Source organism: Bombina bombina, chromosome 2 (assembly GCF_027579735.1).
Source record: "Bombina bombina isolate aBomBom1 chromosome 2, aBomBom1.pri, whole genome shotgun sequence".
NCBI lineage: Eukaryota > Metazoa > Chordata > Amphibia > Anura > Bombinatoridae > Bombina > Bombina bombina.
The window spans coordinates 1,097,012,348-1,097,039,781 of NC_069500.1; the positions used below are offsets into that span (position 1 = coordinate 1,097,012,348).

Consider the following 27,434-nt stretch of genomic DNA (forward strand, 5'->3'; position numbering starts at 1 on the left):
TAAAACGTGAACTTGATCATGGGGTGATCCAAATGCTTTAGAAAAACATTTCAATTGTTTCTTAACAGAAAATCACTAATAAAGTCTATGGGGGTGTCTATATCCTCTAAGGCAGTACTTTCCAAACTGTGTCATGACACATTAGTGTGTCGGCAGCAGTGTGTAGGTGTGTCCCTGCTTCAGCACAATTTTTTTTTTATTTCATGTTTTTTTTCATTTTTTGGGGGGGCTTTCCAACTTTCCACCTGCCTGCTACGCATTTCACATGTTTAACATGTGATTGATACCTAGTGGGTCACAGATCATCTTAACCTATTGGCACAGCACAGTGGGAACTGAAACTATTCCCATTGCCGGCTTTGGCAGCACATTGGCTCCTGACTGCACGTGTAGTCTCCTTAATCGGCTTGTGACTGCATATGTAGTCAGTGAGTGGGACAGCAGTGTGTTTACAGTGCAGGCAGTAGTCATTCTGACTTGCAGAGCTCTGAGGGTGGCAGCTTAAACACTGAGCTGAAGTCAGAAGTCAAAGTGTTTTTTTTCTGTTGCAGCTAGCTCCCAGTAGTGCATTGCTGCTCCTGCTCTTGATATATGGATAATAAGTGGAAGCTTAAAAATGCTTGATGATGAAATGCGAGTGTCTTTATCTAATATTCCACCAAATATTCAGAAACGGTGTTCATCCCATCAACCTCATTCATCCCATTCAAATGGTACATAGTTATTGGTGTTATTAAACATTTTTTTTAATTCTTGCACATACTAACATACTGTTACTTGTAATTACATTTTGTTATTATAACATTTATGTATGTGTCTGTATCTCTTAAAACAAGTTAGTTTAACCTCCTGTTTGCTAGTGCAACTGAATTACTGTGTGGCGAAATGATTTAGGTGTAAAGTGTGTCACCAGCATGAAAAGTTTGGAAAGCTCTGCTCTAAGGTTTGGTGATCACATCATATTGCAAGTATACCTAGCCAGATTGTGATCTGGGGAAGACATGGCAATTAGAGTGTCACACTATTTAATCATTTTATATTACAGCTTTGGCTGAGATTAGAACTTCAGATATGCATTTGAATAACAACCTATACCGTCTTGTGTGTGCTTAAGAACACTCAAGTCAAAATAAAGTTTTATGATTCAGATAGAGCATGCAGTTTTAAGACACTTTCAAATTGACTTCCATTATCAAATTTTGCACAGTCTTTTTATATTCACACTTTCTGGGGAACAAGATCCTATTGAGCATATGCACAAGCTCACAGGATATACGTATACTAGTCTGTGATTGGCTGATGACTGTCACATGATTGGCAGAAAAAAAAAATTTCAGAAAAAAATCTATTGCTTATTTGAAATTTAGAGTAAATGTTATTGCATTGTCTTTTTATTATGCACTTGTTAATTATGCAATTCTACTACATTGAGTGGTCCATTAATAGAAAACAACGCCTCTCCTTTTATTTATATTGTTTGATGATATGACATCACTTTTGATACAAGTTATGCATTCCTGCAAAGTTTAAGGGTTTGTGCTTTTAATAGAATTATATCGGCTAGATTTAGAGTTTGGCGTTAGCCGTCAAAAGCAGCGTTAAGGGGTCCTAACACTGCTTTTTACCGCCCGCTGGTATTTAGAGTCAGCCAGGAAAGGGTCTACCTCTCACTTCCTTTCTGCGACTCCAGGCTACCGCAGATCCCCTTATGTCAATTGCGTATCCTATCTTTTCTATGGGATTTGCCTAACGCTGGTATTTGGAGTCTTGGAAGAATTGAGCGGTAGAGCCTCTACCGACAAGACTCCTACCGCCAAAAAAAGTCAGTAGTTAAGAGCTTTATGGGCTAATGCCGGAATATAAAGCTCCTAACTACTGTGCTATAAAGTACACTAACACCCATAAACTACCTATGTACCCCTAAACCGAGCCCCCCCCCCACATCGCCAACCCTCTAATAAAATTTTTTAACCCCTAATCTGCAGACCGGACACCGCCGCCACCTACATTATAGCTATGAACCCCTAATCTGCTGCCCCTAACATCGCCGACACCTATATTATATTTATTAATCCCTAATCTGCCCCCCCCCAATGTCGCCGCTACCTAACTACACTTATTAACCCCTAATCTGCCGACCGGACCTCGCCGTCACTATAATAAATGTATTAACCCCTAAACCGCCGCACTCCCGCCTCGCAAACACTATAATAAATTTTATTAACCCCTAATCTGCCCTCCATAACATCGCCGCCACCTACCTACAATTATTAACCCCTAATCTCCCGCCCGCAATGTCGCCGCTACTATAATAAAGTTATTAACCCCTAAACCTAAGTCTAACCCTAACCCTAACACCCCCTAACATAAATATAATTTTAATTAAAACGAAATAATATTCCTATAATTAAATAAATTATTCCTATTTAAAACTAAATACTTACCTATAAAATAAACCCTAATTTAGCTACAATATAACTAATAATTACATTGTAGCTATTTTAGGATTTATATTTATTTTACAGGCAACTTTGTTTTTATTTTAACTACAAAATTACAAAAAATAAAAAAATATTAAAAGAAGTTTAAACTAATTACACCTAATCTAAGCCCCCTAATAAAATAAAAAGCCCCCCAAAATAAAAAAATGCCTTACCCTATTCTAAATTACAAAAGTAATCAGCTCTTTACCAGCCCTTAAAAGGGCTTTTTGTGGGGCATTTCCCCAAAGTAATCAGCTCTTTTACCTTTAAAAAAAAAATACAACCTCCCCAACATTAAAACCCACCACCTACATACCCCTACTCTAACCCACCCAAACCCCCTTAAAAAAACCTAACGCTAACCCCCTGAAGATCTCCCTACCTTGAGTAGTTTTCACTCAGCCGAGCCGAATTCTTCATCCAAGGTGCGTAGAGGAGGTCCTTCATCCGGTAGAAATCTTCATCCAGGTGGCGTCTTCAATCTTCATCCATCCGGAGCGAAGCAGAGCCATCTTCCAAGGAGCCGAAGCAGAGCCATCCTCTTCATCCGGAGTCTTCGTACACAATGACGGGTACCTTTAAGTGACGTCATCCAAGATGGCGTCCCTTCAATTCCGATTGGCTGATAGGATTCTATCAGCCAATCAGAATTAAGGTAGGAAAAATCTGATTGGCTGATGCAATTAGCCAATCAGATTGAAGTTCAATCCGAATGACTGATCCAATCATCCAATCATATTGAGCTCGCATTCTATTGGCTGTTCCAATCAGCCAATAGAATGCAAGCTCAATACGATTGGCTGATTGGATCAGCCAATCGGATTGAACTTCAATCTGATTGGCTGATTGCATCAGCCAATCAGATTTTTCCTACCTTAATTCCGATTGGCTGATAGAATCCTATCAGCCAATCGGAATTGAAGGGACGCCATCTTGGATGACGTCACTTAAAGGTACCGTCATTGTGTACGAAGACTCCGGATGAAGAGGATGGCTCCGCGTCGGCTCCTTGGAAGATGGCTCTGCTCCGCTCCAGATGAAGATTGAAGACGCCGCCTGGATGAAGACTTCTACCGGATGAAGGACCTCCTCTGCGCACCTTGGATGAAGAATTCGGCTCGGCTGAGTGAAGACAACTCAAGGTAGGGAGATCTTCAGGGGGTTAGCATTAGGTTTTTTTAAGGGGGGTTTGGGTGGGTTAGAGTAGAGGTATGTGGGTGGAGGGTTTTAATGTTGGGGGGGTTGTATTTTTTTTTACAGGTAAAAGAGCTGATTACTTTGGGGCAATGCCCCGCAAAAAGCCCTTTTAAGGGCTGGTAAAAGAGCTGATTACTTTTGTAATTTAGAATAGGGTAGGGCATTTTTTTAATTTTGGGGGGCTTTTTTATTTTATTAGGGGGCTTAGATTAGGTGTAATTAGTTTAAACTTCTTGTAATATTTTTTTATTTTTTGTAATTTAGTGTTTGTTATTTTTTTTTATTATAGATTAGTTTATTTAATTGTATTTTAGTTTAGCTAATTGTAGGTCATTTATTTAATTAATTTAATGATAGTGTAGTGTTAGGTGTATTTGTAACTTAGGTTAGGATTTATTTTACAGGTAATTTTGTAATTATTTTAACTAGGTAGCTATTAAATAGTTATTAACTATTTAATAGCTATTGTACCTAGTTAAAATAAATACAAAGTTGCCTGTAAAATAAATGTACATCCTAAAATAGCTACAATGTAACTATTAGTTATATTGTAGCTATATTAGGGTTTATTTTATAGGTAAGTATTTAGTTTTAAATAGGAATAATTTTATTTAATTATAGGAATATTATTCCGTTTAATTAAGATTATATTTATGTTAGGGGGGTGTTAGGGATAGACTTAGGTTTAGGGGTTAATAACTTTATTATAGTAGCGGCGACGTTGCGGGCGGGAGATTAGGGGTTAATAATTGTAGGTAGTGCAGCGTTTTAGTGGTTAATACATTTATTATAGTGGCAGCGAGATCCGGTCGGCAGATTAGGGGTTAATAAGTGTAGGTAGGTGGCGGCGACGTTGGGGTGGCAGATTAAGGGTTAATAAATATAATATAGGTGTCAGCGATGTTAGGGGCAGTATATTAGGGGTTCATAGGGATAATGTATGTTGCGGCAGTGTCCGGAGCGGCAGATTAGGGGTTAATAATATAATGCAGGTGTCAGCGATAGCGGGGGCGGCAGATTAGGGGTTAATAAGTGTAAAGTTAGGGGTGTTTAGACTCGGGGTTCATGTTAGGGTGTTAGGTGTAGACTTAGAGAGTGTTTCCCCAAAGGAAACAATGAGGCTGCCCTAGGAGCTGAACGCTGCTTTTTTGCAGGTGTTAGGTTTTTTCCAGCCAGCTCAGCCCCATTGTATCCTATGGGGATATCGTGCACAAGCACGTTTTTCCAGCTTACCGCTACCATAGGCAACGCTGGTATTGAGAGTTGAAGGGAAGGTAAATTATGCTCAACGCTCCCTTTTCTGAGCCTAACGCAGCCACTCAGACAACCCTAAATACCAGCGTTGTCTTAAGGGTGCGCTGGAAAAAAAGCAGCGTTAGCCACGCTGGTCTTTACCGACAAAACTCTAAATCTAGGCGTATGTGTGCAAGCTTTAAAATGTCATACATTCAATATAATTCAATATAATTTTAACTAAATTGTCTTTTTTTTTATTTTTTTTATTTGCCATTATTGTTTCTTTATCAGCTTGGCCAGATGACTACTTGTATCTCCTCTCTCCTGTGCAACTGCTTGTATTGAATTTTGAATTATGTTTTTTTAATTATTATCATTGTTACTTTTAATGGGCCCACTAATTAATGCTGGACAATATATAAGCACCTGAGCTTTTATATGTTGTGTTCTAGTGTAAAATAGTTTGTTAAGAACTTTTAAATATAAGTGCAGCATATGTCATGTTGAATAGAATCACTTTTGCACTTTTCTTGCATTATAAAAATTATTCTAGTAAAATTTATTACTGGTTTATTGATAGATTTTTACTGTGCGCTGAACATAGGTACATTTGACTTGTACACCTGCATTTAAATTAAGCGCTGGGTCAGTAAGCTGTCAGTGGTGATGCATTTTATGTTAATACCACAACAATATATGTTCTTTCAGCATGTGTGATGCCTGAATGCAGGTGAATGAGGCATATGTGTATATGCTCCATGCACAGTATAAGCTATCCCTGAAATTGTGATAGGACAAGCAACTGAGCTGTTGTTCATTTCTGGTAAAGCGCTTCTCTTTCTTTATGCTTTTGTATTATGACCCAGGGAAAGTCTCCCTAAGGATGATGGGGAAACCAGACATGGACTCCTTGCCCAATGTGCTTAGAGGAATATGGCTGCACCTCACTGATGAGGCTCAATGAAGGTCGAAACGATCATCTGGGGTTGTCATGTTCTTTGTTCAAAGGAGCATTGTCTGGTATTTCAGGGCTGAACTGAACTTACTAGGCAGGATCAGACTGCTCCTGAGTGGTAATTCGCCATAGAACAAGCTACTGAGCTGTTGTTCCTTGCTGGTAGAGGGCTTCTCTTTCTGTATGCAACATTTATATTTGACCTCTGAATAGCTTTGAGGGTTTTCTAGGGGTATTGGGATATGCAAATCCGTGCAAATTTTACTAATATCAGGGTTTAATTTAATTTTTTTTGCTTTAAAAAAATACCAAGATTAGCGCCACATATACACATTGCTGTTCTCAATGCTAACAAAAAACTGAGTTGTAAGTGCATTATGCATAGAGCACTGGTTTTCAAATCTGTCATCAGGCATCCTTAACAGGACACATTTTGAGGATATTTGAACTGGAGCACAGGTGAAATAATCGCATACCTATTAATCCATGTGCACATGTGTGCACCAGGAACATACAAACAGTGCAGATAAAAGCAGCCTTTTTCTTACTTCAGTTTAATTGTGGTTATACACTCTGCACATGCACATTTATACATTTTATCATTATTCTGTCTCAGAAACGTATTAAATAAATTAATTTATTTTCAATGGCTGTTCCTGTGATCAATAAGCTTTCTTTTACAAAGATATGACGAGTCCACAGATTTCATCCTTACTTGTGGGATATTAACCTCCTGCTAACAGGAAGTGGCAAAGAGCACCACAGCAGAGCTGTATATATAGCCCCTCCCTTCCCCTCCACCTCCAGTCATTCTCTTTGCCTGTGTTATACTAGGAAGACATGGTAAAGTGAGGTGTTAGTTTTAGTTTCTTCAATCAAGAAGTTTTTTATTTTAAATGGTACCGGTGCGTACTATTTTCCTCAGGGGGATATGGAAGAAGATTTCTGCCCTGAGGTTTGATGATCTTAGCATTTGTAACTAAGATCCATGCTGGGTCCCACAAGACTTCTGAAGGTAACCATGAGACATCTTCAGTGTGGAGACCGGTTTCATGCTACAAGCAGCATTAAGGTATGTGCAGCCTTTTTTTCTGAGGAGACTTGGTGTATCAGAACTGGCTGGCATTTTTTCCCTGTATGGGAATAGGGTAAGCAGTAAAACCTATTTTAATAAGAGGGGTGTTACTGGAGTCCCTATATTTTATTTATCATTAGTAGTGATGTCACGAACCTAAAATTTTGCGTTAGCGAACGCGATCTTCTGCAAAAATTCGCAAACGGGCGAACTGGGTGAACCGCCATAGACTTCAATAGGCAGGCGAATTTTAAAACCCACAGGGACTCTTTCTGGCCACAAAAGTGATGGAAAAGCTGTTTCAAGGGGACTAACACCTGGACTGTGGCATGCCAGAGGGGGATCCATGGCAAAACTCCCACGGAAAATTACATAGTTGATGCAGAGTCTGTTTTTAATCCATAAAGGGCATAAATCACCTAAAATTCCTAAATTGTTTGGAATAAAGTGCTTTAAAACATCAGGTATGATGTTGTATCGTTCAGGTAGTGTAAGGGTTACGCCCGCTTCACAGTGACAGACCAAACTCCCCATTTAACGCACCGCAAACAACCGCAAACAGTCCATTTGCACAACTGCAAACTCCCCATTTGCACAAGGTTGGATACCAAGCTACCCATGTCTCGTTCCTTGTCCTCACTGATGTCACTGCGTGTGCAATCACTTCCTGGGGTAACAGAAAATGCTCCACCCACAAGATGCTCCTATTATATTACTGCACTGAGGATGCTGCCTGTATCTGTTTGTCCTGCTCCCTGGCCGGAGAGCACAGGGGACACCAGGTCGAGCTGCTGAATGAGGCTTCTGAGAAGAAGAAAAATAAACTGAGAAATGTTCTGCAGAAACTAACCACAAAGAGAGAGGAGACTGAGAAAAGAGTCCAGAGTCTGCAGAAGCACAGGAGAGGAGTTCAAGAGAAAGCAGCTGGTGTAACAGAGAGACTGACTGCCCTGATTAGGGACATCAGGAAACAGCTGGAAGACCTAGAGAAGCGAGTCCTGAGTGTTACTACTGTTACAACAGATATGAGTGGTGGCACTAGTTGGCATTGGCAAGTGGGCCTGGCACACACGCTGGCAGGCAGGCAACTGCTATTAGATTACACTAGTAGACTGATGTTTCACAGTAAAAAAAAGTTTTTTTTTTTAAATTTACACTACTGTTACAACAGATATGAGTGGTGGCACTAGTTGGCAAGTGGGCCTGACACACATGCTGGCAGGCAGGCAACTGCAATTAGATTACACTAGCAGACTGATGTTTCACAGTCAAATTTTTAAAAAAAAAAAAATGTACTACACTAGCAGACTGATGTTTCACAGTCAAATTTTTTTTTTTTTTTAAAAATGTACACTACTGTTACAACAGATATGAGTGGTGGCACTTAGCAGGTGGGCCTGGCACACACGCTGGCAGGCAGGCAACTGCAATTAGATTACACTAGCAGACTGATGTTTCACAGTCAAAAACATTTTTTAAAAAAATTTACACTACTGTTACAACAGATATGAGTGGTGGCACTAGTTGGCAAGTGGGCCTGGCACACACTCTGGCAGGCAGGCAACTGCTATTAGATTACTCTAGCAGACTGATGTTTCACAGCCAAAAAAGTTTTTTTTTTTTAAATTTACACTACTGTTACAACATATATGAGTGGTGGCACTAGTTGGCAAGTGGGCCTGGCACACATGCTGGCAGGCAGGCAACTGCTATTAGATTACTCTAGCAGACTGATGTTTCACAGTCAAAAAAGTATTTTTTTTTAAATTTACACTACTGTTACAACAGATATAAGTGGTGGCACTAGTTGGCCAGTGGGCCTGGCACACACGCTGGCAGGCAGGCAGGCAACTGCAATTAGATTACTCTAGCAGACTGATGTTTCACAGTCAAAAAAGTTTTTTAAAAAAAATTTACACTACTGTTTCAACAGATATGAGTGGTGGCACTAGTTGGCAAGTGGGCCTGGAGCACACGCTGGCAGGCAGGCAACTGCAATTAGATTACACTAGCAGACTGATGTTTCACAGTCAAAAAAGTTTTTTTTTAAAAATTTACACTACTGTTACAACAGATATGAGTGGTGGCACTTAGCAAGTAGGCCTGGCACACACGCTGGCAGGCAGGCAACTGCTATTAGATTACACTAGCAGACTGATGTTTCACAGTCAAAGTTTTTTTTTAAATTTACACTACTGTTACAAGAGATATGAGTGGTGGCACTAGTTGGCAAGTGGGCCTGACACACACACGCTGGCAGGCAGGCAACTGCAATTAGATTACACTAGCAGACTGATGTTTCACAGTCAAAAAAGTTTTTTTTTTTACAAAATTTACACTACTATTACAACAGATATGAGTGGTGGCACTTAGCAAGTGGGCCTGGCACACACGCTGGCAGGCAGGCAGGCAACTGCAATTAGATTACACTAGCAGACTGATGTTTCACAGTCAAAAAATTTTTAAAAAAAAAAAAATTACACTACTGTTACAACATATATGAGTGGTGGCACTAGTTGGCAAGTGGGCCTGGCACACACTCTGGCAGGCAGGCAGGCAGGCAACTGCTTATAGATTACACTAGCAGACTGATGTTTCACAGTCAAAAAAGTTTTGTTTATTTTTAAAATTTACACTACTGTTACAACAGATATGAGTGGTGGCACTGCAGGCAGGCAACTGCAATTAGATTACACTAGCAGACTGATGTTTCACAGTCAAAATTACACAGGCAAAAAAAAAGAAGATGTTCTAGCCCTAAAAAGGGCTTTTTGGGGTGCTGTCCTTACAGCAGAGATCAGATGAGTCCTTCAGGACTGTAGTGGACACTGAATACACTAGCCTAGCTATCAATTTCCCTATAAAATCAGCAGCAGCTACACTATCCCTCCTCTCACTAAGAGTGCAGGATCAGAATGAATCTAAAATGGCTGCTGTCCAGGAGCTGGGAGGGTCTGGGAGGGAGTGTCTGCTGCTGATTGGCTGAAATGTGTCTGCAGACTGTGAGATACAGGGTCAAAGTTTACTCAATGATGACGAATAGGGGGAGGATCGAACATCGCATATGTTGGCCCGCCACGGCGAACGTGAACAAGCTATGTTCACCGGGAACTATTCGCCGGCGAACTATTCGCAACATCGCTAATCATTAGTTGATATTTGGGCATTATGTGACATGGGAAACAATGTAAAAAACGATGTTTTATGTTTTTTATTTTTTTGGCACTTAAAACTTATTGGTTTTATGCTTGAGGATTATATTGTGTGTGTATTTCTACTTTAGTGCAAAACCGCATTCCCATGCGGTGTTGTTTGGGCCTACTCGGATTTTTTACCTTAACGGGCGGAGCCTATTTTCGCACGCTCAGATGCGCACTTCCTTCAGGCTTAGCAGCAGCAAACAGTAACTCGGTGGCTCCTGGACTGTGTAGCTGGTCTGAAGGGTTGGAAACTTGATTCGAAGCACTCTGGGGGCAGGTAGGCGCCATAGCAGAGCTGTGGCGAGGTGCATAGGGTATTTTTTTATCTATCTTTTGACTAGATGTTGATATAAGTACTTCTAAAGCCTTATTTCTGCCTTTGCTTCTGGGTGCAGTAATTTTTTGGATTAACCAACGATATTAAGTTAAATTTGGGAATAATTTAACATTTTTTGTGCATTTTGGAAAAATTGTTCACTTTTTCTTTTCTTAAAGGCGCAGTACACGTTTTTTTCTAATGTTTATTTTATGCTATAAATAAGTGTTTAAATGACTTTTGTGGTAGTACTAGTCTGTTCAACATGTCTGACATTGAGGTTTCTCATTGTTCTATGTGTTTAGAAGCTATTGTGCAACCCCCTCTAACATTGTGTAACTTTTGTACTGAAAGGGCTTTACAATGTAAAAAGCATATTTTAAATAAAGTAAGTGTGCCTAAGGATGATTCTCAGTCTGAAGAGAATCAGGATATGCCATCCAATTCTCCCCAAGTGCCACAACCTTTAACGCCCACACAAGCGATGCCTAGTACTTCTAGTGCGTCTAATTCCATTACTCTGCAGGAGATGGCTGCAGTTATGTCAACTACCCTTACAGAGGTATTTTCCAAATTACCAGTGTTGCAGGGTAAACGCAGTAGGTCAAGTATTAATGTTAATACTGAATCCTCTGATGCTTTGTTAGCTATTTCCGATGTTCCCTCACAGTGCTCTGAGTTGGGGATCAGGGAATTACTGTCTGAGGGTGAAATTTCTGATTCAGGGAATGTTTTGCCTCAGACAGATTCGGATGCTATGTCATTTAAATTTAAGCTTGAACACCTCCGTCTATTGCTTAGGGAGGTTTTAGCGACTCTGGATGATTGTGATCCTATTGTGATTCCTCCAGAGAAATTGTGTAAAATGGATACATATTTGGAAGTTCCTACTTACACTGATGTTTTTCCGGTTCCTAAGAGAATTTCGGAAATTATTAGTAAGGAATGGGATAGACCAGGTATACCATTTTCTCCCTCTCCTAATTTTAAGAAAATGTTTCCTATATCAGATACCATTCGGGACTCATGGCAAACAGTCCCTAAGGTAGAGGGAGCTACATCTTCCCTAGCTAAGCGTACTACTATACCTATTGAGGATAGTTGTGCTTTCAAGGACCCTATGGATAAGAAATCAGAGGATCTACTAAAGAAATTATTTGTTAATCAGGGATTTCTTTTACAACCTACAGCTTGCATTGTTCCAGTAACTACTGCAGCAGCTTTTGGTTTGAGGCTCTAGAAGAGTCTCTTAAAGTTGAGACTCCATTAGATGACATTCTAGATAGAATTAAGGCTCTTAAGCTAGCTAATTCTTTTATTACTAATGCCACTTTTCAAATTGCTAAATTAGCGGCAAAAAATGCAAGATTTGCTATTTTAGCACGTAGAGCATTGTGGCTCAAATCTTGGTCTGCTGATGTGTCATCAAAACATAAGCTTTTAGCTATTCCCTTTAAAGGTAAGACCCTTTTTGGGCCAGAATTGAAGGAGATCATTTCTGATATTACAGGAGGTAAAGGCCATGCCCTACCTCAGGATAGGTCGGTTAAAATGGGGGTAAACAGAATAATTTTTGTTCCTTTCAGAATTTTAAAGGAGGACCCCCCGCTTCTTCTTCTTCCACAAAGCAGGAAGAGAATTTTTCCCAATCTAAGTCAGTCTGGAGACCCAATCAGAACTGGAATAAGGGTAAACAATCCAAAAAACCCACAGCTGGTCCTAAGACAGAATGAAGGGGTGGCCCCCGATCCGGGACTGGATCTAGTAGGGGGCAGACTCTCTTTCTTTGCTCAGGCTTGGGCAAGAGATGTTCAGGATTCCTGGGCACTAGAAATAGTGACCCACGGTTATCAATTGGAATTCAAGGATTTTCTCACAAGAGTGAGATTTCATCTTTCAAAATTATCTGCAAACTAGATAAAGAGAGAGGCGTTCTTATGCTGTGTAAAAGACCTTTTTACTATGGGAGTAATCTGTCCTGTTATAAAATTGGAACAGGGACAGGGGTTTTACTCAAACCTATTTGTGGTCCCCAAAAAAGAGGGAACGTTCAGACCCATTTTGGACCTCAAGTGTCTAAACAAATTTCTAAGAGTTCCATCATTCAAGATGGAGACAATTCGAATGATTTTGCCAATGGTTCAGGAGGGTCAATATATGACTAGTGTGGATTTCAAGAATGCTTACTTTCATATTCCAATCCACAAAGATCATCATCGGTTTCTAAGGTTTGCCTTCTTGGACAAACATTATCAGATTGTGGCTCTTCCTTTCGGGTTGGCTACAGAACCCAGAATCTTCACAAAGGTTCTAGGGTCTCTTTTGGAGGTTCTCAGACCACAAGGGATAGTGGTGGTGCCTTATCTGGATGATATTCTGATTCAGACGTCAACATATCATCTGACAAAATCTCACACGGACACAGTGTTGTCTTTTCTGAGAACTCACGGCTGGAAGGTGAACATAGAGAAAAGTTCACTTGTTCCACAGACAAGGTTTCCATTCTTGGGAACTCTGATAGACTCGGTAGCCATGAAAGTATTTCTGACGGAGGTCAGAAAATCAAAGATTTTGAATACTTGCCGAGCACTTCAGTCCATTCCTCGGCCATCAGTGGCTCAGTGTATGGAGGTAATCGGATTAATTAATTAGTAGTGGCAATGGACATCATTCCGTTTGCTCGCTTTCATCTCAGACCTCTGCAACTGTGCATGCTCGGTCAGTGGAATGGGGATTATGCAGATTTATCTCCAAAGATAATTCTGGATCAAGAGACCAGAAACTCTCTTCTTTGGTGGTTGTCGCTGGATCATCTGTCCCAGGGGACTTGTTTCCACAGACCCTCGTGGGTGATAGTGATAACAGATGCCAGCCTTCTGGGCTGGGGTGCAGTTTGGAATTCCCTCAGGGTGTTTGGGCTCAAGTGGAGTCTCTACTTCCAATAAATATTTTGGAACTGAGGGCAATATTCAATGCGCTTCAGGCGTGGCCTCCGTTGGCTTCGGCCAAATTCATCAGATTCCAGTCGGACAACATAACGACTGTGGCATATGTCAATAATCAGGGGGGCACAAGGAGTTCCTTAGCGATGATAGAAGTATCCAAGATAATCAGTTGGGCAGAGGCCCACTCTTGTCATCTGTCAGCGATCTACATCCCAGGGGTAGAGAACTGGGAAGCAGATTTTCTAAGTCAACAGACTTTTCATCCGGGGGAGTGGGAACTTCACCCAGAGGTATTTGCCTCATTGATTCTCAGATGGAGCAGACCGAAGTTGGATTTGATGGCATTTCATCAGAATGCCAAGCTTCCAAGATACAGATCCCAGTCAAGGCATACTCAGGCTGAACTGATAGATGCCTTGGCAGTTCTTGGTTGTTCAGCCTAGCTTATGTGTTTCCACCATTTCCTCTCCTCCCACGTGTGATTGCTCAAATCAAACAGGAGAGAGCTTCAGTGATCCTGATAGCGCTTGCGTGGCCATGCAGGACTTGGTATGTGGATCTAGTGGACATGTCCTCTCTGCCACCGTGGAAACTTCCGTTGAGACAGGACCTTCTCATTCAAGGTCCTTTCCAACATCCAAATCCAATTTATCTGCAACTGACTGCGTGGAGATTGAACGCTTGATTTTATCAAAGCGAGGATTCTCTGATTCAGTTATCAGTACTTTGATACAGGCTAGAAAGCCTGTCACTAGAAAAATCTATCATAAAATATGGCATAAATATCTTTATTGGTGTGAATCCAAGGGTTACTCATGGAGTAAAGTTAGGATTCCTAGGATTTTGGCTTTTCTCCAAGAAGGATTAGAGAAAGGGTTATCAGCAAGTTCCTTAAAGGGACAAATTTCAGCTTTGTCAATTCTGTTTCACAAACGTTTGGCAAATGTATCAGATGTTCAGTCTTTTTGTCAAGCTCTATCTAGAATTAAGCCTGTATTTAGACCTATTACTCCTCCTTGGAGTTTGAATTTAATTCTTCGAGTTCTGCAAGGGGTTCCGTTTGAACATATGCATTCCATAGATATTAAACTATTATCTTGGAAAGTTCTGTTTTTGGTTGCTATTTCTTCTGTTCGAAGAGTTTCTGAGCTTTCAGCTTTACAGTGTGATTCACCTTATCTCATATTTCATTCTGATAAGGTGGTTTTAGGTACCAAACATGGTTTTCTTCCTAAGGTTGTTTCGAATAAGAATATTAATCAGGAAATTGTTGTTCCTTCTTTGTATCCTAATCCTTCTTCTAAGAAGGAGCGTCTGTTACATAACTTGGATGTGGTCCGTGCCTTAAAGTTTTACTTACAGGCAACTAAGGATTTCCGTCAATCATCTTCATTATTCATTGTTTATTCTAGAAAGTGTAGGGGTCAGAAAGCTATGGCTACCTCTCTTTCTTTTTGGCTGAGAAGTATCATCCGCCTGGCATATGAGACTGCTGGAAAGCAGCCTCCTGAAAGAATTACGGCTCATTCTACTAGGGCTGTGGCTTCCACATGGGCTTTTAAAAACGATGCATCTGTTGAACAGATTTGTAAGGCTGCGACTTGGTCGTCCCTTCACATTTTTTCAAAATTTTCCAAATTTGATACTTTTGCTTCTTCTGAGGCTATTTTTGGGAGAAAGGTTCTTCAAGCAGTGGGGCCTTCTGTTTAGGTCTCTGTCTTGTCCCTCCCTTTCATCCATGTCCTATTGCTTTGGTATTGGTTTCCCACACGTAAGGATGAAATCCGTGGACTCGTCATATCTTTGTAAAAGAAAACTAAATTTATGCTTACCTGATAAATTACTTTCTTTTACGATATGACGAGTCTACGGCCCACCCTGTTATTTTAACCCTTTGAGTGCTAATGACGGCTCTGAGCCGTCACACAGTTTCCCACTCTGGTGCTAATGACGGCTCAGAGCCATCGCTAGCACTCTCCCACCTTGAGGGAGATCTGGGGGCTCCTACCCCGGCAATCGTGCCTGTAGAGTGACAGGCAACACCGGGGCTTCCTGTTTTGCATGGTGACGTCACGCGCAATAATGTGATGACGTCACCGAGCAACTTTATTTATACTTAACAATGTTAAGTATAGGAGCAGGGGGCATGCTGAAGCCTGTATCTCAGGCATCTAATCAGCTACAGACCCCCAAGACCCACCATTGGAAAGGTAATCGCCTAACCTTTACAACAGTGTAAGTCTTGAAAAAAATAAAAAAAAGTTTTTAAAAAAAAATTGTTCAAAAAATAAAAAAATAAAAAAAACATTAAAAAAATCTTAGCATCCAGGTGGGAAAGTGCTTAGCACTGAAAGGGTTAAGACAGATTTATTTTATTTTTGTAAACTTCAGTCACCTCTGCACCTTTTTAGCCTTTCCTTTTCTCTTCCTATAACCTTCGGCCGAATGACTGGAGGTGGAGGGGAAGGGAGGGGCTATATATACAGCTCTGCTGTGGTGCTCTTTGCCACTTCCTGTTAGCAGGAGGTTAATATCCCACAAGTAAGGATGAAATCTGTGGACTCGTCATATCGTAAAAGAAAGTAATTTATCAGGTAAGCATAAATTTAGTTTTCTTTGTGTTGTTAACTCTGCAAAGGTTTGTCTTACCTATAATAAATAAATACCAAGGTAGGATTTGCAACTTATTTGACCTTTTTATGCAAAAATATTTTAGATATGAAGAACTGAGGCTCTCTAATATATAAGAAGGAATAAAAATATGAAGAAAAAAAAAGGCCATCTTCTTCATGCATTTTTCAGTACAATCCACTAGTGGCCAAAATCATCTCCCCTTTAAAGCTTTTTAAATTATATAAAATGTCTAAATATTCCCTAAGTTTGCTTTAATTCAAGATTTAAGAATTAATTTACTCTGCATTTTAACTTTAGCATGAATTAAATGAATTTAATGTTTTAATTAAACTAAATAACCTAATGAATAAAATATAATCTTAAATATTTTTGCCAATAACTGTCAATGAGATAAAAAAATGAAAACTTTGTAGCAAAAAATGCTAGCTCTGCAAAAATAACAAAACAAAGAAAAAAAACATAACCAAAACAAAACAAAAAAATATAAAAAGAACATGTATCAAAAATATGTATAAAATGTTAGAACAAAAAAAAGTATATGACAAGTGCATCTTACAAAGGCAAGTGAATCATTAAAAATATGAGCCCCCTAGTAAGTTGTCTTAAGTCAGTGAGAGTTCACCACAGAGAGGAGATCTGGGGGCTCCTACCCCGGCAATCGTGCCTGTAGAGTGACAGGCAACACCGGGGCTTCCTGTTTTGCATGGTGACGTCACGCGCAATAATGTGATGACGTCACCGAGCAACTTTATTTATACTTAACAATGTTAAGTATAGGAGCAGGGGGCATGCTGAAGCCTGTATCTCAGGCATCTAATCAGCTACAGACCCCCAAGACCCACCATTGGAAAGGTAATCGCCTAACCTTTACAACAGTGTAAGTCTTGAAAAAAATAAAAAAAAGTTTTTAAAAAAAAATTGTTCAAAAAATAAAAAAATAAAAAAAACATTAAAAAAATCTTAGCATCCAGGTGGGAAAGTGCTTAGCACTGAAAGGGTTAAGACAGATTTATTTTATTTTTGTAAACTTCAGTCACCTCTGCACCTTTTTAGCCTTTCCTTTTCTCTTCCTATAACCTTCGGCCGAATGACTGGAGGTGGAGGGGAAGGGAGGGGCTATATATACAGCTCTGCTGTGGTGCTCTTTGCCACTTCCTGTTAGCAGGAGGTTAATATCCCACAAGTAAGGATGAAATCTGTGGACTCGTCATATCGTAAAAGAAAGTAATTTATCAGGTAAGCATAAATTTAGTTTTCTTTGTGTTGTTAACTCTGCAAAGGTTTGTCTTACCTATAATAAATAAATACCAAGGTAGGATTTGCAACTTATTTGACCTTTTTATGCAAAAATATTTTAGATATGAAGAACTGAGGCTCTCTAATATATAAGAAGGAATAAAAATATGAAGAAAAAAAAAGGCCATCTTCTTCATGCATTTTTCAGTACAATCCACTAGTGGCCAAAATCATCTCCCCTTTAAAGCTTTTTAAATTATATAAAATGTCTAAATATTCCCTAAGTTTGCTTTAATTCAAGATTTAAGAATTAATTTACTCTGCATTTTAACTTTAGCATGAATTAAATGAATTTAATGTTTTAATTAAACTAAATAACCTAATGAATAAAATATAATCTTAAATATTTTTGCCAATAACTGTCAATGAGATAAAAAAATGAAAACTTTGTAGCAAAAAATGCTAGCTCTGCAAAAATAACAAAACAAAGAAAAAAAACATAACCAAAACAAAACAAAAAAATATAAAAAGAACATGTATCAAAAATATGTATAAAATGTTAGAACAAAAAAAAGTATATGACAAGTGCATCTTACAAAGGCAAGTGAATCATTAAAAATATGAGCCCCCTAGTAAGTTGTCTTAAGTCAGTGAGAGTTCACCACAGAGAGGAGTATAATATATATATATATATATATATATATATATATATATATATATACACATATATATATATATATATATATATATATATATATATATATATATATATATATATATATATATATATATATACTGTATATATATATGTTTTCAGGTATATTCCATTATTATTATTATTAGTTAGTTGTAGAGCGCCAACAGATTCCGGTGCACTGAAAACATGGGTCTAGTATGCAAGGTATTATGGGAGACAAAGGAATAGAGGGCCCTGCCAAGAGTTTTACTATTGTAAATAAGGTCTCATGAAGGTTCGTAGGCTTACATGCTAAGGGGGTTCAAGGGGATAACTAAAGGAGTAGAGGAACTAAGATAAGAATATGTTAGTGTATATAATAGGCATCCCTGAGTCTTTAAGGAGCACTTGAAAGTTTTAAAACTAGGGGAGAGTCTTGTGAAGTGAGGTAGAGAGTTCCACTATTCAACTATTGTTGCAAACATTGCAGCCATATAGTGCACGCTCCTAAACCTACCTTAGTATGCTCTTGTGGAAAAAGACCATGTTTCAACTAAGGATACTAAGAAAGAGGTAAATTTGATAATAGTGGTAAATTGGAAAGTTTTTTTCTGAATTGTGAAAGCTTAAAGGGACACTCAAGTCAAAATTAAACTTTCATGATTCAGATAATTAAACTTTCATGATTCAGATAGAGCAGCAATTTTTAACAACTTTCCAATTTACTTACATTAACAAAATGTGCAGAGTCATTTTATATTTACACTTTTTGAGTCCCCAGTCCCTACTGAGCATGTGCAAGAATTCACAGAATATACGTGTATGCATTTGTGATTGGCTGATGGCTGTCACATGATACAGGAGGAGTGGAAATAGACATAACTTTAAAATTTGTCGTAAAAACATCTACTCATTTGAAATTCAGACTTGGGGGTCAATTTATCATATGCCCGACATTGTTGGTATTTAACATTGCACAAGCATTTCTTGCTTATTAAATCTACCCCTATTAAATCTACCCCTAAGTGCTATTGCATTGTCTTTTTATAATGCCTTTGTTGCTTATACAAATCTACCATATTTACTGGTCCTTTTAATTTTTGCAAGAAGGTTTGTTTTACTATATACTATATTCATATACATATATATTAATTTATTGCTGCCCAAAGCTGATTAAAGCCATATCATCGTAAACGTATGTAAATGCAGCTATTTGTTTTATAAAAATGTTTTGCATGATCTTTCAGTGTTGTATGTGATGATATGAGGTTGCTTAGTAACTTAATGTTTGTATAGTAATGCTGCAAGGCTTACGATAAAGCAGAAATCAATATTTAACACTAACTAGCCTTTTGCACAGTTTACAGATATGCATGTTAATATTTGGTGTCTCTGTTTAAAAATACAGGTTTGCACATGATATAGTGCTTGGAAACATTTCTGTACAGAAGACAATGACCTGAAGAGTTACAATAACCCCCTTGAACACAAGTTTGAAATGACTAAGACCTCCTACGTGAGACAACGACCATGTCACAAATCTTCAGCGTCAGCAAAAAGAGACCAAGTATAACCTTGCAGGGAGTGGATCCGGAGACATGTACAATAGTGTTCAAAAATCACTGGACTCAGGTAAAATTATTATCAGATAATCGTAGCAAAAAAATTGACATAATAATGACTGTAACCAGAATAAATGATTCTGATAAATGGTAAATATTGATAACATATCTGGGAACTTCCAGAATTAGTTGACCCTGCAAGTAAAAGGGAAAAAAAAACAACACATTGCTGCCAGTGTGCCTTTTAATGCAACTCTACTTATAGCAACTGGTTAAATGCTAGAGGCTGCTCTACTAAACTTCATATTGGCTATTACATGCATGAAACAGGAAGCCTCCGTACTGTAATTATTACTATTAAAATGATAATGAGCATTAGTCCTAAAACAATTAGACCATCATACCATGTCAGTATGGTGGTCTGCATGCCTGGGAAATTTTTAATTAAAGGAATAGTAAAACCCAAAAATGTTATTGATTAAGAAGATAGATAATCCTATTTACCATTCTCCAGGTTTGTATAACCAACACTGCTATATTAATATACTTTTCACCTCTGTAATTACCTTGTATCTAAGCTTCTGCAGACTGCCTCCTTATCTCATATCTTTTGACAGACTTGCATTTTAGGCAATTAGTGCTGACTCTTAAATAACTTCATGTGCTTGAGCACAGTGTTATCTATATGAAACACATGAACTAAAGCCTTCTGTCAAAAACTGTCAAATGCATTCAGATAAGAGGCGGCCTTCAAGGGCTTATAAATTAGCATATGAGCCTACCTAGGTTTAGCTTCAGCACAAGAATAACAAGGGAACAAAGCAAATTTGATGATAAAAGTAAATTAGAAAGTTGTTTAAAATTGCATGCCCTATCTGAATCATGAAAGTTTTATTTGGACTTTACTGTCCCTTTAAGCTTACACTGAGATAGTAGAAAGTTTTGGATTTTCCTTATAATAGTTGTTAGGTATACAGAGAAAGTAAAATTGAGGGTCAATATTTGACAGGATTTTGTGTTTATTAGTTCTCTAGCCAGCAAATATTATGGCAGTGGATAAATATCAGGTGTGCAGCTTTCAGATTCCTACATGAAACTATTCTGAATCACAAAATTGGATACACTTTGTGACTAACCCTTAATAGTTATCTGTGCTAATATCTAGAGTCTCAGGGTCAAGTCCAGGAAGTTTACAAGTCTGTTGCTAATTGTATTCTATACATATTTGAGGTCACCCAAACCCTTACTCGCCTGCAATGATTCTTTCACTTTAAGAGACCAATAAAAAAAAAGAATATATATTGTATACAGAAAATAATTTATATTTAAAGTAAATATAATTGTATGACTATATACTTTTATTTTAAAAATAAGGAATTGGTGAACGTCTCTAGATTCATTAGAGCTTCCTTGGATTGTGAGCTGTAGCTTTGTGATACATCAGTTATCAGAGGTTTCTCTTGAAATCTCTGTATCTCACATTGGGTGGTCTCAACATTTCTGGAAGGGCGTTACCGTAAAATACTCAATAAAATAGAATTTTTATTTAGCTTAGAATTTATATTTTGTGTTTGGAGCATAGTAATTTATTTATGAATATGACATTCTAAGGTCCATAATATTTGTATTGAATGTTTAATGATATGTGGTAAAAATGCTTTGCCATCTACATTTATTATTTATCATTTACCCCAGAAAGCTGTGATTTGTTTTTTAATTCCCACAAAAGGTTGTAGCGCATACCACAGACTCCAGTATTCTACACAGTGATTGTTCCCTTAAATATATCATAAGACCCTTATTTAATGGATTGATTGATAGTCATATTAATATTCAACTGGCAGACCTCCCAACTCTCCCTATTTGAAGATGACAGTCTATTATCCTTATCTCTGTCCCACCCTCCCTCTAAGACAGACATACATACCAATTTTCAGAATTTCCCTTAGCCCTGCACATAGCCTGCCTGGACACACCCACAAACCACCAGACACACCCACTGACTGACTAGACATGCCCTCCGGATCCTGCCCAACAAACTCGTGGCTGCCTAATTTACTTAAAGGGATAGGAAAGTCAAAATGTAACTAGCTTGATTCCGACAGAGCATGTAATTTTAAGACACTTACACCTAGATTTAGAGTTTTGCATTAGAAGGGGTGCGTTAGCTACGCGTCGTTTTTCCCCCCCACACCTTTTAAACAACACTGGTATTTAGAGTTCTCTGAAGGGCTGTGTTAGGCTGCAAAAAGGGAGCGTAGAGCATAATTTACCGCCACTTCAACTCTCAATACCAGCATTGCTTACGGACGCGGCCAGCTTCAAAAACGTGCTCGTGCACGATTCCCCCATAGGAAACAATGGGGCAGTTTGAGCTGAAAAAAAAACTAACACCTGCAAAAAAGCAGCGTTCAGCTCCTAACGCAGCCCCATTGTTTCCTATGGGGAAACACTTCCTAAGTCTGCACCTAACACCCTAACATGAACCCAGAGTCTAAACACCCCCAATCTTACACTTATTAACCTCTAATCTGCCGCCCCCGCTATCGCTGACCCCTGCATTACACTTTTAACCCCTAATCTGCTGCTCCGGACACCGCCGCAACCTACATTATCCATATGTACCCCTAATCTGCTGCCTCTAACATCGCCGACACCTATATTATATTTATTAACCCCTAATCTGCCCCCCCAACATCGCCGCTACCTACCTACACTTATTAACCCCTAATCTGCCGACCGGACCTCACCGCTACTATAATAAATGTATTAACCCCTAAAGCTAAGTCTAACACCCCCTTAACTTAAATATAATTTTAAATCTAACGAAATAAAATAAATCTTATTAAATAAATTATTCCTATTTAAAGCTAAATACTTACCTGTAAAATAAACCCTAATATAGCTACAATATAAATAATAATTACATTGTAGCTATTTTAGGATTTATATTTATTTTACAGGCATCTTTGTATTTATTTTAACTAGGTACAATAGCTATTAAATACAGTAGTTAATAACTATTTAATAGCTACCTAGTTAAAATAATTACAAAATTACCTGTAAAATAAATCCTAACCTAAGTTACAAATAAACCTAACACTACACTATCAATAAATTAATTAAATAAACTACCTACAATTACCAACAATTATCTACAATTAAATCAACTAAATTAAATTACAAAAAACAAACAAACACTAAATTACAAAAACAAACAAACACTAAATTACAAAAAATAAAAAAAGATTACAAGAATGTTAAACTAATTACACCTACTCTAAGCCCCCTAAAAAAATAACAAAGCCCCCCAAACTAAAAAAATGCCCTACCCTAATCTAAAATAAAAAGTTTACAGCTCTTTTACCTTACCAGCCCTTAAAAGGGCCTTTTGCGGGGCATGCCCCAAAGAATTCAGCTCTTTTGCCTGTAAAAAAACATACAATACTCCCCCCAAAATTACAACCCACCACCCACATACCCCTAATCTAACCCAAACCCCCCTTAAAAAAACTAACACTAAGCCCCTGAAGATCTCCCTACCTTATCTTCACCACGCCGGGTATCACCGATCCGTCCAGAAGAGGCTCCGAAGTCTTCATCCTATCCGGCAAGAAGAGGTCCAGAAGAGGCTCCGAAGTCTTCATCCTATCCGGCAAGAAGAGGAGATCCGGACCGGCAAACATCTTCATCCAAGCAGCATCTTCTATCTTCATCCATCCGACGAGGAGCGGCTCCATCTTCAAGACCTCCGGCGCGGAACATCCTCTTCTCCCGACGACTAGACGACGAGTGAAGGTTCCTTTAAGGGACGTCATCCAAGATGGCGTCCCTCAAATTCCGATTGGCTGATAGGATTCTATCAGCCAATAGGAATTAAGTTAGGAAAAATCTGATTGGCTGATTGAATCAGCCAATCAGATTCAAGTTCAATCCGATTGGCTGATCCAATCAGCCAATCAAATTGAGCTTGCATTCTATTGGCTGATCGGAACAGCCAATAGAATGCAAGCTCAATCTGATTGGCTGATTGGATAAGCCAATCGGATTGAACTTGAATCTGATTGGCTGATTCAATCAGCCAATCAGATTTTTCCTACCTTAATTCCAATTGGCTGATAGGATCCTATCAGCCAATCGGAATTCGAGGGACGCCATCTTGGATGACGTCCCTTAAAGGAACCTTCATTCGTCGTCTAGTCGTCGGGAGAAGAGGATGTTCTGCGCCGGAGGTCTTGAAGATGGAGCCGCTCCTCGTCGGATGGATAAAGATAGAAGATGCCGCTTGGATGAAGATGTTTGCCGGTCCGGATCTCCTCTTCTTGCTGGATAGGATGAAGACCTCGGAGCCTCTTCTGGACCTTTTCTTGCCAGATAGGATGAAGACTTCGGAGCCTCTTCTGGACGGATCGGTGATACCTGGCGTGGTGAAGATAAGGTAGGGAGATCTTCAGGGGCTTAGTGTTAGGTTTTTTAAGGGGGGTTTGGGTTAGATTAGGGGTATGTGGGTGGTGGGTTGTAATGTTGGGGGGGTATTGTATGTTTTTTTACAGGCAAAAGAGCTGAATTCTTTGGGGCATGCCCTGCAAAAGGCCCTTTTAAGGGCTGGTAAGGTAAAAGAGCTGTAAACTTTTTATTTTAGATTAGGGTAGGGCATTTTTTTATTTTGGGTGCTTTGTTATTTTTTAGGGGGCTTAGAGTAGGTGTAATTAGTTTAACATTCTTGTAATCTTTTTTTATTTTTTGTAATTTAGTGGGGGGTTTTTTGTAATTTAGTGTTGTTGTTTTTTTGTAATTTAGTTTAGTTGATTTAATTGTAGATAATTGTAGGTAATTGTAGGTGGTTTATTTAATTAATTTATTGCTAGTGTAGTGTTAGGTTTAATTGTAACTTAGGTTAGGATTTATTTTACAGGTAATTTTTGTAATTATTTTAACTAGGTAGCTATTAAATAGTTATTAACTATTTGATAACTATTGTACCTAGTTAAAATAAATACAAAGATGCCTGCAAAATAAATATAAATCCTAAAATAGCTACAATGTAATTATTATTTATATTGTAGCTATATTAGGGTTTATTTTACAGGTAAGTATTTAGCTTTAAATAGGAATAATTTATTTAATAAGATTTATTTTATTTAGTTAGATTTAAATTATATTTAACTTAGGGGGTTGTTAGGGTTAGGGTTAGACTTAGCTTTAGAGGTTAATACATTTATTATAGTAGCGGCGAGGTCCGGTTGGCAGATTAGGGGTTAATACTTGAAGTTAGTTGTCAGCGATGTTAGGGAGGGCAGATTATGGGTTAATATTATTTATTATAGGGTTTTTGAGGCAGGAGTGAGGCGGTTTAGGGGTTAATACATTTATTATAGTGGCGGCGAGGTCCGGTCGGCAGATTAGGGGTTAATAAGTGTAGGTAGGTAGCGGCGACGTTCAGGGGGGGAAGATTAGAGGGTAATAAATATAATATAGGGTCGGCGATGTTAGAGGCAGCAGATTAGGGGTACATAGGGATAATGTAGGTTGCGGCGGTGTGCGGTCGGCAGATTAGGGGTTACATTTTTTTATTAGAGTGGCTGCGATGTGGGGGGGGCCTCGGTTTAGGGGTGCATAGGTAGTTTATGGGTGTTAGTGTACTTTAGAGCACAGTAGTTAAGAGCTTTATGAACCGGCGTTAGCCCAGAGAGCTCTTAACTCCTGGCTTTTTTCTGCGGCTGGAGTCTTGTCGTTAGAGTTCTAACGCTCACTTCAGCCAAGACTCTAAATACCGGCGTTAGAAAGATCCCATTGAAAAGATAGGATACGCAATTGACGTAAGGGGATCTGCGGTATGGAAAAGTCGCGGCTGGAAAGTGAGCGTTAGACCCTTTCCTGACTGACTCTAAATACCAGCGGGCGTCCAAAACCAGCGTTAGGACCCCCTAACGCTGGTTTGGACAGCTAACGCAGAACTCTAAATCTAGGCGTTAGTTTTCTTGGTATCCCTTGTTGAAAAAGAATATGCACATATCCTACACTAATGGGAGCTAGCTGTAAATTGGTGCCTGCCCACATTTGTCTCTTGTGATTGACTAGCTAAATTGGAAAGTTGTTTAAAATTGTATGTTCTATCCAAATCATGAATGAAAAATGTGGGGTTTCCTGTCTCTTTAACTGTCCCTAATTTACTTAACTGTCACTTAATACATAACTTGCAAAATTACTAGAAAACCCTGAGTATATTAATTTTATCTCCCTTAATTGTGATTTGTTTCCACTGCTCTGAGCAATCACTGTGTAGTATGTATTAAGTCACAGGGTGCATACTGGTACTGACAAATACAACCCTTAAAAAGTATTTGTATGTCAAAAACACACTCTAATATAATAAACAATGTCCCAACAGAAATTACTTAGGGATATCACAGCAGCTCTTCTTATTCAGTACAGGATCACAGTAGGTTCTTGTGCTTTCTAAAAAATATAAACACAGAGAAGGTGCTGCTTAGTGCAATTCGGCTTTCAAATGCACCTCCTGATGCTGTAAATACTCTAACAGTATTAGCAGCCCCACAGCTGAGCTCTCCTCCAGAGAACCACACTAACACTGCTATAAATACTATATATTTGTATTATTATAAATAAAGTAGTAAACAACTGCAATGTGTTTAGCTGTGGAACCTGTTACAATTGTACACTACTTTGTTTTGGCAAAGATATTTGTGCTTTTATTCCTTTTAATAGTAAACAATATTAATTTTTATTGGAAACAAGTTAAAGCTTATACATTTGTATTATTGTTATTATTATTATCATTTACTTGTATAGTTCTGCAAAATTCCATAGCGATGGCTACAAAAGTAGGGGTATACAATGACATAGATTTTATAGTAATATACAAATACATAACAAACTAAACAAAACTAGTACAAGACGAGAAGGGCCTTGCTCTGCAGAGCTTACAGTCTACAGGCTGAAGGTGCAGAGACGTAGGGATTGCAGTAGCAAATTAAATTGTATTCTAGGCTGTATGGGGAGCAAGTCTAGGGACTAGCAGAGCGGAGGAGCTTAGCTGAAGCATTCATGATAGATTGGATGGGGGAGAGGCAGTGTTTGGGAAGGCTATTTAGGAGTAGTAGTCAATATGTGACAAAATGAGGGAACTAATTAGTAATTTTGTGGAAGTAAAGGATGAATTCTGTAAATGTTGCATAGGTGTGTGCACTGCATGGTTTAATGGTAAAGAAGTCTGAGAATATTGGCAGAATATTTTTAGCTGGCCGAGTCCGGTCTAGGAAACCACAAAAGTATTAGACAGTGTTTACAGTGCCTGGAGGATGGTTTAACCTGTGAGTGAGGCATTTGTAAGTCTAGTATGTAGCTGGTTTAGAAAATGTGCAGCTTCACAAGGGAGGGTGGGACAAGCACATTTATTATAGACAAACACAGAGTCATGAATAATAAGTAATGACTGCACTCTGCATTTATATGTATATTCGAAAATCATACAATCTCAAAGTCCCTTTGATTTGAACATATTTTAAAAAGCTAAGCCCAATAGATATAAAGACATTACCTGGCAGGAGCCACGATGGTATCAGGTAAAGCAATAATAAACACTGCTGCAGTAGAACAGGAAATCAAACAAAAGGAAACCAGCAGATGTGAGCATTGTTAAACATTGTTCTAAAATAAGCAGCATATCATATAATGAGTTGGAAAATAGGCTCCGCTTCAGTAGATGCATTGTTCCAGTTATATCTTTATAAAATAATAACACGTTCAGAAAACATTACAAAGAAAAAGATCACACTAGAAGCAGATAAAAAAAAGATAGTGATGGTTCTGTACCATTTAGAATTTCTTTTTCATATTTCCTATAAGATAAAACTTTTTTTACATCATATATCATCTAATCACACAATCAGACATTG

General features: G+C 38.5%; 1 protein-coding gene and 1 long non-coding RNA gene across 3 annotated transcripts in view; one reads left to right on the plus strand and one right to left on the minus strand.

Annotated features, from left to right (window-relative positions):
• Nucleotides 1–27,091, minus strand: part of LOC128650069 (uncharacterized) — a 63,728-nt gene extending 36,637 nt beyond the window's left edge. The window contains exons 1-2 of the long non-coding RNA XR_008400723.1: nucleotides 27,077–27,091; nucleotides 25,914–25,974 (exon numbers count right to left, since the gene is read on the minus strand). This is a non-coding gene — a long non-coding RNA (uncharacterized LOC128650069). The remainder of the gene's footprint in view (nucleotides 1–25,913; nucleotides 25,975–27,076) is intronic.
• Nucleotides 1–27,434, plus strand: part of FHIP1A (FHF complex subunit HOOK interacting protein 1A) — a 477,992-nt gene that overhangs the window by 163,595 nt on the left and 286,963 nt on the right. For both annotated transcript variants that reach the window (XM_053703737.1, XM_053703738.1), the window contains exon 2: nucleotides 19,362–19,585. In XM_053703737.1, coding sequence (XP_053559712.1) covers nucleotides 19,484–19,585 — 102 coding nt within the window. In that variant the 5' untranslated portion in view covers nucleotides 19,362–19,483. The remainder of the gene's footprint in view (nucleotides 1–19,361; nucleotides 19,586–27,434) is intronic.